General features: G+C 45.7%; 1 protein-coding gene across 2 annotated transcripts in view; it reads left to right on the forward strand.

Moving 5' to 3' along the window:
• The first annotated feature begins 1,434 nt into the window (after positions 1-1,434).
• as3mt (arsenite methyltransferase) overlaps positions 1,435-14,354 on the forward strand; it is a 57,726-nt gene continuing 44,806 nt past the window's right edge. The window contains exons 1-3 of one of the 2 annotated variants that reach the window (XM_072557107.1): positions 1,435-1,537; positions 6,139-6,184; positions 10,494-10,621. In XM_072557107.1, the coding sequence (XP_072413208.1) occupies positions 1,506-1,537; positions 6,139-6,184; positions 10,494-10,621 (206 nt within the window). In that variant the 5' untranslated portion in view covers positions 1,435-1,505. Of the gene's footprint in view, positions 1,538-6,138; positions 6,185-9,109; positions 9,409-10,493; positions 10,622-14,354 lie in introns of those variants that run through there. The other variant, XM_072557108.1, reaches the window with a different exon arrangement.

Below are 14,354 nucleotides of genomic sequence, written 5' to 3' on the forward strand. Positions count from 1 at the left end.
CTCGGATGCTGCCTGACCTGCTGTGCTTTTCCAGCACCACTCTAATCTAAACCTCTGGTTTCCAGCATCTGCAGTCCTCGCTTCTGCCTAGGCTAAGTACCATGCCCGGAATGTTCGGGGCTCATAGCCTTTGCAGTATCCAGTGCCTCAAAACGTTCCCTGATAATAACGTGGATTGAATCAAATCAGCCAAATCTGCGATGCTGGAGACTTCTGGAGGAGGCCAAGATGGATCATCACTGGCTGAAGACTGGTACAAATCTTTCAGTCTTGTAGAGTCATAGGGATGTACAGCACAGAAACAGACCCTTCAGTCCAACTTGTCCATGCCGACTGGATATCCTTACCTAATCTAGTCCCATTTGCCAGCATTTGACCCATATCTCTCTTAAACCCTTTCTATTCACATACCCACCCAGCTGCCTTTTAAATGCTGTAATTGTACCAGCCTCCACCACTTCCTTTGGTAGATCATTCCATACATGCAACACCCTCTGTGTGAAAAAGTTGCCCCTTAGCTCCCTTTTATATCACCTTTCACTTTCAACCTATCCCCTCTAGTTCTGGGCTCCCCCACTCCAGGGAAAAGACTTTGTCTATTTATCCTATCCACGCCCCTTCGTGATTTTATAAACCTCTATAACCTTCACCCCCCCCCCCCCCCCCACCTCAGCCTCTGATGCTCCCGGGAAAACGTGCTGGGTGCTTCCATCTTTGAGGATGGGGACATTTGTGGAGCCTCCTCCTCCAGAGAGTGGTTCAATAGTCCACCATCATTCATGACTGGATGTGGACAGGCCTGTGGAGCTTAGATCTGATCCATAGGTTGTGGGGTGGCTTAGCTCTGTCTATTTATTACTTACACCTTATGGTGTTTGGCATGCTCGTCGTCCTGATTGGTAGCTGCACCTGGTTGACACCTCATTTTGGGGTATCCCGCACTGATCACTGAATAGCAAATGGGAATTCAGGAATGTCTATCTTTTAGAAGAACTTTCTAAAATGGAGAAGGAGGGATGTTGGCCCTAACAATAAAGGAAAACAGGTTCCAAGGCTAGTGTCTCTGAATGGAATCATCTCGAGGCATGACCTTGATGGGCCGAATGGTCTCCTTCTGAGCCATCACTGTTAAAAAAAAAACGTATTATCAAATAAAAACAGACTAATGCACATTTTCTTTTGAAAATCAATCACGATGGGATGGGAATACGAGGCGGTTTAGTCCGGGGATTGCAATAGAGCCCAGTTTGATCAATGGGCCAGTGCGGGCGCGATGGGCCGAACGGAAGCCTTTGTTCACGTTGGGGTCTTGAAAACTAAAATTGCAGCCTTTAGACAATATTGCTGGCTTTGTTTTGTAAGTCAGGGCTTGACTTTAGAGGCTGTGGGAGGGTAAGTGTCAAAGTCCAGCCTCGAACCCGTGAGCGGCGGTGGGGGAAGAGGGTTCCTGCACATGCGCACTGAGCCGCCCTGGGGACTTTGACACCGAGTCCGGGAGGCTGACAATGGAGCAGCAGCAGCGCGGCGCTGGGGACAGGTCTGTGTCTGTGTCTGTGGGAGAAGGACAGTGTGTGCAGCGAACGGAGTGTCGAAGTACTCTCTCCCGCCCCCACCCCCTCCCCCTCCCCCTCCCCCTCCCGTCTGAGCTAGGAGTCTCCCCACGCCCCGTCTCTGAGCTAGGAGTTCCTACCCCCCCCCCACACCCCCGTCTGCTGAGAGTCCCCACCCCTGTCTCTGTCTCTGAGCTAGGAGTCCCCAACCCTGTCTCTGAGCTACGTGTCCCCACCCACCACATCCCGACCCCGTCTCTGAGCTAGGAGTCCCCACCCCCACCGTCTTTGAGCTGAGAGTCTCCACCCCTTGCCCTCCCCTCTGTCTCTGAGCTAGGAGTCCCCACCCCTGTCTCTGTCTCTGAGCTAGGAGTCCCCACCCCTCCCCCTGTCTCAGTCTCTGAGTTAGGAGTCACTCCCTCCTGAAATGATATATTGAACAAACCTAGATTGCTGTTAGGGTAGTCCCCCTCCCATACCCATGGGGGATATCTTACTAAACTCACTGTGGAACCCTGAAACCACAGATAGGAGCGAACCCATTCATTTACCTTCCTGGCAGCCTCCTGGTCCCTGGTTCCGGAATGTTCTCTTTTTATATGTTCTAGCCACAGTAAACCTAGGGAAACTGCAACCATGGAAAACAATTCCATGGATACAGGAGTCACCCTGTATGCCATTCCAGTTGCATCACACTGTAAACTTTTACTATAAATTCTGTGTCTTAAGATCCTGCTCCACAACCACCTGATGAAGGAGCAGCGCTCTGAAAGCTTGTGATTTTAAACCAACCTGTTAGACTCTAACCTGGTGACGTGTGACTTCTCACTTCATCCTGACTTGAAAATCCATCACCGTTCCTTCACTGTCAAAATCCTGGAACTCCCTCCCAAAGGGCATTGTGGGTCCACCTACAGCTCATGGACTGCAGCAGTTTAAGAAGGCAGCTCACCCCCACCTTCTCAAGGGGCAACTAGGGACAGGCAATAAATGCTGACAGGGGCTGCAGTGCCTACATCCCCTGAATGACTATTGAATGATAAGATTAGATTAGATTACATTACAGTGTGGAAACAGGCCCTTCGGCCCAACAGGTCCACTCCGCCCCGCCAAAGCGCAACCCACCCATACCCCTACATTTACCCCTTACCTAACACTACAGGCAATTTAGCATGGCCAATTCACCTGACCTGCACATCTTTGGACTGTGGGAGGAAACTGGAGCACCCGGAGGAAACCCACGCAGACACGGGGAGAACGTGCAAACTCCACACAGTCTGAGGCGGGAATTGAACCTGTGTCTCTGGCGCTGTGAGGCAGCAGTGCTAACCACTGTGCCACCGTGCCGCCCATAAATGAATTATTAAAATTAGAATCTGCAATTAGAGTTACGATTTTTTTCATAAGATGTTAGGCTGTAGTTAATGTTCAATGTTGTATATATAATTACAGCGAAGCTATTAAAAAGCAATGGGGGAAAGGTTCAATGTTGGACTTATCAACTGAGGTCTTATCAGAATGTAATTAAGACTTGCAAAATTTACTTTTTTTGCTTAAACTGTTAGTACAGTATCTTGAGAGAACCTTTCAAGGTTGTGACCAGCAAAGTTAAGAAGCATAGAAATAAGATTATTTGCACTGGAACCTGAGGTTGTGAAAGAGACAATTACAAAGCCAGGAGATTCAGAAAAAAACCTACTGCAATGTGGAATATGGATTGTTGTGAAATCTTGATCACTCAGGTTTGTTGTGGCAAGAGATTCTCATGGTGGGTTGTTTCATTCATGAGATCTGAGAGGTGTAGAATGGGCCATTATTTTACTGCTCGTCTCTAACTGCCTGGAGCAGATGGTGGTGCGCTGCAGAATGCAGTCCTCGTAGGTACCTCCACACTGCTGTTTCCACTCTTGTCATTGCTGTTTTGAAGGTCTCAATTGGAAAGGAATTTTGCAATCAGTCTAATCTTGAATTCTTGCAGTTGGCCTGCACTTGATCTTGTGGTAATAACTATGTCAACCAGCCCAGCAGTGGATTTTGTTTCTGAAGTGATTATTGGAAAACATTGTTTCTATTTCCAAGCAGGACAAATTGTTTCACTGATCAAACTTCTGCCTCTTCCCTTGAAGCAAGCTCTGAGACAGTCACATTCTAGGCTTGACAGACCATTCTTCATGTGAATTGATGCACTTGTATTGAATTGAATTGAATTTATTGTTAAGGCACAGTGAAAAGCTTTGTCTTGCGAGCAATACTGGCAGATCACAGAGTTAAGCAGCATTGATAGTAAATAATAGGTGAACAGCGGCAAAAACAAAAACACAGGTACAGGCGAATGTTAAGAGTCTGTGAGTCCATTCAGTATTCTAACAACAGTAGGGTAGAAACTGTTACGAAACCGGCTGGTGCATGTGTTCAGGCTTCTGTACCTTCCCCCCCCAGTGGTAGAGGTTGTAGAAACACATTGCCAGGGTGGGATGGATCTTTGAGAATGCTGGCGGCCTTTCCTTGACAGTTGGCCTGGTAGATGGTTTCTATAGATGGGAGGTTGGCCTTTGTGATTGTCCGGGTTGAGTTCACCACTTTAATGGTACAGTTGCCATACCAGGTAGTGATACATCCAGCCAGAATGCTCTCGAGGGTGTACCTACAAAAGTTGGCAAGGGTATTCGTCATTGTGCCAAATTTTCTTAGCTGTCTGAGGAAGAAGAGACATTGTTGGGCCTTTGTGACCAGTGCATCCACATGAAGATTCCAAGCAAGCTTGTTGTGAATGACCACTCCCAGGAACTTGACACTCTCCACTCGTTCTACCTCTGTACTGTTAATGTGTAGGGGGGCATGGGTAACAACTCGCCGAAAGTCAATAATAAGTTCCTTGGTTTTGCCAGCATTGTGAGCATGGTTGTTCTCAGTACACCATGTTTCCAGGTCTGCCACCTCCCCTCTGTAGAATGTTTTGTCGCCATCTGAGATTTGACGGACTGTGGTGGTGTCATTGGTGAACTTGTAAGTGCCATTGTTCTGGTATTTGGCGATGCAGTCATGGGTATGCAGTGAGTACAGTAGGGGGCTGAGTACACACCCCTGGGGGCTCCAATGTTTAGTGTTAGTGGGGTTGAAATATTGTGCCCAATCTTCACTGATTGCGGCCTGTGGGTCAGGAAACTGAGGATCCAGTTGCAGAGAGTGGGGCTTACTCTGAGATCACTAAGTTTAATGATCAGTCTCGAGGGGATAATAGTATTGAAGGCTGAACTGTAGTCAATGAGTAGGATTCTTACACAGCTGTTCTTGGTGTCAAGATGTTCTAGGGAGGAGTGAAGGGCAAGTGATATGGCATCTGACATGGATCTCTTGGTCAGATAGGCAAATTGGAGTGGGTCAAGAGTAATCGGGAGGCTGGAGTTGATTAATGCCATGACCAGCCTTTCAAAGCACTTCATGACCACTGACGTTAGGGCCACTGGGCGGTCGTCATGGAGACATGCTGCAAGAGCCTTCTTAGGTACAGGGATGATGTTGGCCCTCTTGAAACAGGCAGGGACAATGGCCCGCTGCAGGGAGAGGTTGAAGCTGTTCATATTCATGACCTCTGGACATCCCAAAACATGTCATGCCCAATTACCCACTATTTGGAGTACGGCTGATAGTGTGATGCAGGGAATGCAATAGCTAATTTGCACACATCAAGGTGTCATAAACTCCCATGTCGTCATCAGATTCATTTGGTTTTTTTGTGATTTGAGGAATTGGCCAGGATGAACTTACCTGCACTTCTTCAAAGTGGAAAGTGAAGGCGGTGTTTGCTTTGTTTTCCTTTATTGGTCAGAGTATTGAGTACAGGAGTTGGGAGGTCATGTTGCAGCTGGTTAGGCCACTGTTAGAATATTGCATGCAATTCTGGTCGTCTTCCTATCGGAAAGATGTTGTGAAACTTGAAAGAGTTCAGAAAAGATTTACAAGGATGTTGCCAGGGTTGGAGGATTTGAGCTATAGGGAGAGGCTGAACAGGCTGGGGCTGTTTTCACTGGAGTGTCGAAGGCTGAGGGGTGACCTTTATAGAGGTTTATAAAATCATGAGAGGCATGGATAGGATAAATAGACAAAGTCTTTTCCCTGGGGTGGGAGAGTCCAGAACTAGAGGGCATAGGTTTAGGGTGAGAGGGGAAAGATATAAAAGAGACCTAAGGGGCAACCTTTTCACTCAGAGATTGGTACGTGTACGAATGAGCTGCCAGAGGATATAGTGGAGGCTGGTACAATTGCAACATTTAAGAGGAATTTGGAGGGATATGGCAGGTGAGACTAGATTGGGTTGGGATATTTGGATACATGCTGTGCGTTATTTCAACTGAATGTCTCTCAGGAGCACCTGAAACAACTTTTTTAAATTCTTCATTTGCAAACACCGATAGCAGTGTGCATTTTTCCCTTCCTGGGCTATTGATGTATCAGATTGTTAACATGAGCGCAATTTATAATCACCTATGATGCAAGTTGATCTTCTATAAATATTTTTTCTGAATTCAAGGTGCACTAAAAAAGAAATCAGCTAAGGATAATATTTAATTTTAAAATATTTTTCTAGTTCCTCTGGATGTTCTGGAGATATGGGAATTCATGAAGATGTAAAGGTAATGTACTTTGGAAAATGTTATCTTACTATTATAAATTCATTTCTAATTTTTGATTGACCAATCTCTTAAACTATTGGGTTTTGTAAGTTTACATTGGTCCATCTCAGTGAGTTGAATATACAAACGTCAAGGGAGGGTCAACAGCAAACTACACACGCTCCCATTGCTCAGCTTCTCAGCTATAGCATGACGAATGGTTTTAATGCTTCTCAAGGTAAGCAATGGGAATTTTGAATCAAATCAAACTTCAATCAGTGAATTAATTAAAACTCTAATTGTGGTCAGTTTCGGTTCTACCAGGGCCACTCAGTTTCTGACCTCATTATAACCTCAGATCAAACATGGACAAAAAAGCTGAATTCCAGAGGTGAGAGAGTGACAGCCCTTGATATCAAGGCTGTATTTGACAGAGAGTGGCATCTAGGAGCCCTAGCAAAAGTGGAACCAATGGGTATCGGGGTCAAACTCTCGGCTGGTTGGAAGAAGATTGTGGTTGTTGGGCATCCATCATCTCAGCTCCAGGACATCTCTGCAGGAGTTCCTCAGAGTAGTGTCCTAGGCCCAACCATCTTCAGCTACTTCATTAATGACCTCCCCTCTGTCATAATGTCAGAAGTGGGGATATTCGCCAACGATTGCATAATGTTCAGCATCATTCGAGATGCCTCAGATACTGAAGCAGTCCATGTTTGAATGCAACAAGATCTAGACAATATCCAGGCTTGGACTGACAAGTGGCAAGTAATATTCATGCCACACATGCCAGGCAATGACCATCGCCAATAAGAGACATTCTAACTGCCATCCCTTGGCATTCAATGCTGTTAGCATCACTAAATCCTCCACTGTCAACAGCTCTGGAGTTAATGTTGACCAAACACTCATTACATAAGCACAGTGGCTACAAGAACAAATCAGACACGGGAATACTGCAGTGAATAACTCACCTCCTGACTCCCCAAAGCCTGCCCACCATCTGTAAGGTGCAAGTCAGGAATGTGATTGAACACTCCCCAATTCCCTGGATGAGTGCAGCTCCAACAACGCTCAGGAAGCTTGACACCATCCAGGACAAAGCAGCCTGCTGGATTGGCACCACATCCACAAGCATCCTCTCCCTGCACGACTGACGCTCAGTAGCAGCAGTGTGTCCTATCTACAAGATGCACTGCAGCAATTCACCAAAGATCCTGAGACATCATCTTCCAAACCCATGACTGCTTCTGTCTAGAAGGGCAAAGGCAACAGATACATTGGAACACCACTCCCTGCAACGTGTAAAAGACATTTTAGATAAGTATGTGAATTGGGAATGATGGCAGGGATATGGGCCAAGTTCAGACAAGTGCGGCTCGTTTACTTTGGAGTTATGGTTGGCGTGGACTGAACGGTGTGTTTCCATGCTGTATGACCCTGAGGGAAGAAATTCCTTCACAGTTTTGAATGAGAGGTTACAGAATATAGAAATGACGTCCCGTAGTTTGAGGCTCCTGCAATACTCAAAAAATCTTGTCAACATCTGTTGAGCCCTCTCAAAATATTTTATGTTTCAGTGAGATCACCCTTGTTCTGCTAAACTGTCATGAATAAAGGCCTGACCTATTTAACCATTTGCGGTAAGTGAACTCCTCCATCCCAGGAATCGGCCTCTTGAATCTCTTTTTGAAATGCCGTGGGTTCACGTTTCGTTGCAGAGAGCCGAGGACTTTGCCGCACTGATATGTCAGCCGATAATCTGAAGGAATGCCTGTATCGTTTGAGCTTTTCGTAGCCTCTGACTTGTTCTTGTAGCCAGTGTGCATCCAGTTAAGTTTTGGTCAACAGTCACCTCTAAAGATGTCGACAATGGAGGATTCAGTGATGGTAACTGGAGCCCCAGACGTTTGTAAAATACCCTGCAGTATTATTTGAAGACACGAGGTGGTGTTGTGCCCATTTATGTATCCCTTGAGCAATAACAGGTTGGCCTCGCCCTTTCCCATTGATGGTCGTGAGATCTTGCAGTTCACAAATTGCCTGCTGCGTTTTCTGCCTCCCAACAGTGACTTCACTTTTCAACCAACAATGCACCTTTGGTTTCTAATGAGCTGCAGAGCATGCTGAGCCACTGAAGGCTGCTAGGTAAATGCAGATCTTCTCTCCTTTTCTGCCAAAGATACAATGTCCAGATAATGAAAAGCTCTGCTTTTGATCTCAGGTTGGTAAAACCAGACTCAGCTTTCATCAACCATAGAGAGACAGTGAGAGAGAGAGAGAAAGCTTGATCTTGCATTTCTTTAGCACCTTGGGAATCTTAGTGAAGAGACAAGGTCAATATCTCATTTTCACATGACCGATATCGAAATGAAGTCACCTGATAAATCCTTTATTTTTGCCAGTTTGATTGGATAAAAATTGTTGGCCAAGACTCAAGGACTATTGAAACAAACAAAAACAGAAATTGCTGGAGAAACTCAGCAGGTCTGGCAGCAGCTGAAGAGAGAGAAAGCAGAGTTAAAGTTTTGGTTCCAGTGAATGGTCTTCACAAGGAAACCTGTCTGTCATTGAGCGAAGTTGAGAGCAGGCAGCTGGGTCAGCATTCAATACCTAATTCGTAAGACAGTTCACCAGACAGTGCAGCACTCCCCCAAGTGCATCACTGAAACACAGGCCTATATGACATGGTCAAGTGTCGAGAGTGAGGCTCAAGGCCAGACTTTCTGATGCAGAGGTGAGAGTTATTAGCAAGCTGCATCTTGGCATATTGTATGTTTGTAACCTTGATTACACAAACTTAATCTGTAATAAAAGTGTACCAAGTTTATACAAATTACACTCACACTAGTTGGAATTAATGTTATATTTATTCTGCTGTGATTCAGAGCAGCTATTAATGTCACCATCCATAAAACAGTGGTGTAGTTTCACTGGGCTAGTTATCCAGACAGCATGGGTTCAAACAAAGACAAAAAGTTGCTGGAGGAACTCAGGAGGTCGAGCCGCATCTGTGGAGAGAGGAACCGTTAACATTCCTGATCAAGTATGTCGTCTTCTGGAGTTCTAAAGACAAGTCACTGGACTCAATGTTAACTTTGTTTCTTTCCACAGATGCTGCCAGAGCTGCTGAGTTTCACCAGCAATTTCTGTCTTTTTTTCAGGTTTCCAGCATCTGGGGTTCTTTGGGGTTTTTTTTCTGGGCATGGCTTCAAATCCCAGCACAGCACTTGCAGGAAATTGGGAAGGTAGTGGCCGAGTAGGATTATCACTAATGCCCAAAAACTCAGCTAATGTCCTGGGGACCTGAGTTCAAACCCTGCCAGGTTAGGGTAAATAGGCAAAATCTTTTCCCTAGGGTCAGCGAGTCCAGAACTAGAGGGCATGGGTTTCGAGTGAGAGGGGAAAGATATAAAAGGGAACTAAGGGGCAACCTTTTCACGCAGAGGTACGTGTATGGAATGAGCTGCCAGAGGATGTGGTGGAGGCTGGTACAATTGCAACATTTAAGAGGCGTTTGGATAGGTATATGAATAGGAAGGGTTTGGAGGGATATGGGCTAGGTGCTGGCAGGTGGAACTAGATTGGGTTGGGATATCTGGTCGGCATGGATGGACCGAAGGGTCTGTTTCCATTCTATTCATCTCTATGACTCTATGGCAGATGATGGAATTTGAATTTAATAAAGAATTTGAAATTAAGGGTCTACTGATGACCATTGTCAATCTCAGAAAAGCCCATCTTGTTCACTAACATCCAACAGGGAAGGAAATCTGTCATCCTTTACTGTCCAAACCTACACGTGATTCCAGACCCTCAGCAATGTCATTGAGTCTTTGCTGCCCCTCTGAAGTGTTCTGGCCAGTCACTGCTTTGTAGACACAAAAAAAACCTGCAGATACTGGAATGCAAAGTAGACAAACAGGAGGCTGGAAGAACACAGCAAGCCAGGAGGCATCAGGAGGTGGAGAAGTCAAATCCTGAAGAAGGGTTATATCCGAAACTTTGTAGCTGGCAGGGTTAACAAATGAAAATAACGAATTAGGGCTGGATGTTAAAATAATAAATGCTAGTGCCATCCAGATTTCATGAGAGAAAGGGTTTCTTGCACTCAATTTTCAATATACCATCTCCCAGAGAGTGGTGAGAATGTGGGATATGTCAGCATGTGTTGCCCTTGATGAAGAAGGTGGATAAAAACCATGAGGGAGAAGCGAATGGAATGGCATTTTGATGGGATTAGATGAAGTCAGGAGGGGAGAGAGGTTTGTGTTGGGTTGATTGTTGGGTCCTTTACCTGTCTCTGGTATGTTTTGTCATTCTCTGTCACAAGGATTACTATGGAAGGAGGGTGCAGAAGACTGAAGATCTGGTCCTGAATATGTGTGTCACTCCTGCTCAACCTCTCCCTAAGTACATTCGGGATGTCTTGAATGTTGTTCATGAAGAAGTGAGCTCAAAGTATGTAATCAATTTGCTACTAATTTCAGTTAAAAATACAGTCAATGCCACCAATGTATTTCCTTTCAAGGAGGTATTATCCATATTTATCTCATTTATTTATACCCAAGTTCATTGTAACATTTCTCTCTCAGTCAAAATATCTCTCCATTTGTTGGCCCATGCATGTTGTGTTGGTACAGGAACCATTATTATTTTCCCTGAGCAAGTGCTGTTAACCTGTGAGCCAGTGATTACTGGCAGGGCATTTTGTTTTAAGATTAGATTCCCCATAGTATGGAAACAGGCCCTTTGGCCCAACAAGTTCACACTGACCCTCCGAACAGTAATCCACCCAGACCCATTCCCCTACCATATATTTACCCCTGACTAATGCACCTAACACTACGGGCAGTTTAGTATGGCCCATTCACCTGACCTGCACATCTTTGAATTGTGGGAAGAAACCAGAGTACCCTGAGGAAACTCAAGCAGACACAGGGAGAATGTGCAAACTCCACACAGACAGTCACCCAAGGTGGGAATTGAACCCGGATCCCTGGTGCTGTGAGTCAGCAGTGCTAACCACTGAGCCAGCATGTTGACTGCTAACATCATGGCAAGGCAGAAAGAACTGTGCCTTTGGCCAATGTTATAGATGTTCAGGGGCAGAAATCTGCAGAGAAAGCTGTCAGACTATCTTGTCTAGGGGCACTAGAGTTTTGTGAAACCTGAGCTCATGCATCAGGGTTAACTGATAATCTTACAGCCAGACAGTACCCACCCTGTGCTGTCAGTCGCAAAGTGGTAACAGATAATTCTGATGTTGTCGTTCCTACAGGGAGTCTCAATTGATTAACAGCATGTTGTGTCTGGTGCTATGGATAGTGAAGGGAGAAAATCCAAGTTTCTTTCTGTTATGTGGTTTTCAGCTGAAGGGAGATGGGTGTTACTGTCTGGACTGCATATACTGCTCATCCCTAACTGCCCCTTGAGAAGGTGGTGGGGAGCTGCAGTCCATGTAATGGAGGTAGACCCTCAATGACCTAAGGGAGTGAGCTCCAAAATGACATAGTTATAGAAATTCACTGTATATTCAAGTAATAGTCAATCTCCTGTAAAAACAATGACTGCAGATGCTGGAAACCAGATTCTGGATTAGTGGTGCTGGAAGAGCACAGCAGTTCAGGCAGCATCCAAGTAGCTTCGAAATCGACGGGAAGGGCTTTTGTCCGAAAAGTCAATTTCGAAGCTACTTGGATGCTGCCTGAACTGCTGTGTTCTTCCAGCACCACTAATCCAGAATCTCCTGTAAAAGTCGACCCATCATTTCGGCCAAATAACCTGTACTTTTCCACGTATCTCGTGTAAAAGTCGACCCTAGTTCCTCACAGATATCAGATCAATGTTTATGAGTCAGTCTGCTGGCTGTCACGTCCCACTCCAGCATTCCAGTCTGCCGGTTGTTCCACTCTGCTCCTGGTCTTCCAGTCCATTGGCTGTTGTGCTCCACTCCAGGCTTTCACAATTACCATAATTCATTGGGGGTTTTTTGTCTTTATTTGTTTAGAGACCAATTGGTCTTCTGCTAATATGTTGTGAATTTTGACAGACATGAATTTCAGCCCCTCAAAAGTATTACCCATGTAATAGTTGACCCCATAAATTTAACCTTAAAAAGTAGTCAAAAGAATTTGACTACTACTGGAGTATATGCAGTATTAATGTAGAAAAATAGAAGCAGGAGCAGGTCATTTGGCCCTTTGAGCCTTCAAGCACTATTCAATATGATCCTGGCTGATCATTAAACTCAGTCCCCTGTTCCTGCTTTCTCCCCAAGTCCTTTGTTCCCTTTAGCCCTAAGAACTTTATCTCTCTATCTAGTTGAAAACATTCAATGTTTTGGCCTCAACTACTTTTCTGTAGAAGAGAATTCCCCAGGCTCCCCACTCTCTGGGTGAAGACATTTCTCCTGATCTCAGTCCGAAATGGCCCACCCTGTATCCTTCAAATGTGACTCCTAGTTCTGGACTCCCCATTCATTGGGAACATCCTCTCTGCATTTACTCTGTCTGGTCAGAATTCTATAGGTTTCTGTGAGATACTCCCCAGGCTTCTAAACTCTAATGAATACCATACTAACAGATCCAGTCTGTCTTCCTGTGTCAGTCTGACCATCCTGGTGTGGTACATATTTCCAAGTCAGGATGGTAAATGGCTGGGAGGGAAGTCTGTGGATGATGGTGTGGCCTGTAAACAAGGAATCTCTCCAACACTTAAAGCCAATGGTGCAATGATTTTCAAGTTGATGCTTAAGCAATGAGTGGGTGTTGTGAACACACCTTCCTTGGCCATCAGTCCTGGAGTGGGACCTAAATCTGGAGCTTTTTGGCTGAGAGGCAGAGACAATACCCACTACACTACGAGACCCTCTATGACATAGAGTCGCAGAATCCCTACAGGCCATTCGAGTCCACAACAGCCCTCCGAAGAGCCTCCCACCCAGACCCAACCGCTACCCGATTGCTCAGTGGTTAGCACTGCTGCCTCACAGCGCCAGGGACCCAGGTTCGATTCCATCCTCAGGCGACTGACTGTGTGGAGTTTGCACATTCTCCCCGTGTCTGCATGGGTTTCCTCCGGGTGCTCCGGTTTCCTCCCACATTCCAAACGTAAAGGTTCGGGTGTTTGGTCTTGCTAACTTGACCGTAGTGTTCACCAATGTGTTAGTTAGGGGTCAGTGTAGAGTAATAGGGTAGGGGAATGAGTTTGGGTGCAATATTCTTCAGAGAGTCCATGTGGATCTGTTGGACTAGACATGTTCTGCACTGTAGGGATTCTATGATACCCTATCCCTGTGACCCCACATCACCCATCTAACATATCCAGCCTGCACATCCCTAGATACAAGAGGGCAATTTAGCATGGCCAATTCACCTAACCTGCACATCTTTGGACTGTGGAAGGAAACTGGAGCACCCAGAGGAAACCCACACAGCCATGGAGAGAATGTGCAAACTCCACACTGTCAGTTGCCCGAGGCTGGAATTGAACCTGGGTCCCTGTCACTGTGAGGCAGCAGTGCTCATCACTGAACCATGCACCAGCCCTCTGATCTTCAAATTGATGGGAAATGCTGTGGGGTTGGGGTTAAGGTTCAGGCTGTGATTGGGATATGAGCGAAATCTCTTTAAATAATAAATACATGGGCAGAAGCAGATTGAAGAATTTCTCCTGACCATTGCTGTAATGGCCTCCCTTTACAGTCAACAGATGAGAATGATTCGTTGCTGTGTGCTTGAGTTGTGAGAGAGGGAGCAAATGTTGAGAGGCATTCTCCATGTCTTGTGCAGAGTGGTGTCCAACAAAACGCAATTGTCTTTAAGATAAAGAGCTGGATGACAAATACATTTGTCAGGGTGGGTTAGTCAGTCTTTTGTTTTTCCTGGTCAGCAATGCTCTCTCCCATTGAACCTCAGCAATGCAATCTCCCATTGAACCTCAGCAATGTAATCTCCCATTGAACCTCAGCAATGCTCTCTCCCATTGAACCTCAGCAATGCTCTCTCCCATTGAACCTCAGCAATGCTCTCTCCCATTGAACCTCAGCAATGCAATCTCCCATTGAACCTCAGCAATGCTCTCTCCCATTGAACCTCAGCAATGCAATCTCCCATTGAACCTCAGCAATGCAATCTCCCATTGAACCTCAGCAATGCAATCTCCCATTGAACCTCAGCAATGCAATCTCCCA

The sequence above is a fragment of the Chiloscyllium punctatum genome, chromosome 38 (genome assembly GCF_047496795.1).
Source record: "Chiloscyllium punctatum isolate Juve2018m chromosome 38, sChiPun1.3, whole genome shotgun sequence".
Lineage (NCBI taxonomy): Eukaryota > Metazoa > Chordata > Chondrichthyes > Orectolobiformes > Hemiscylliidae > Chiloscyllium > Chiloscyllium punctatum.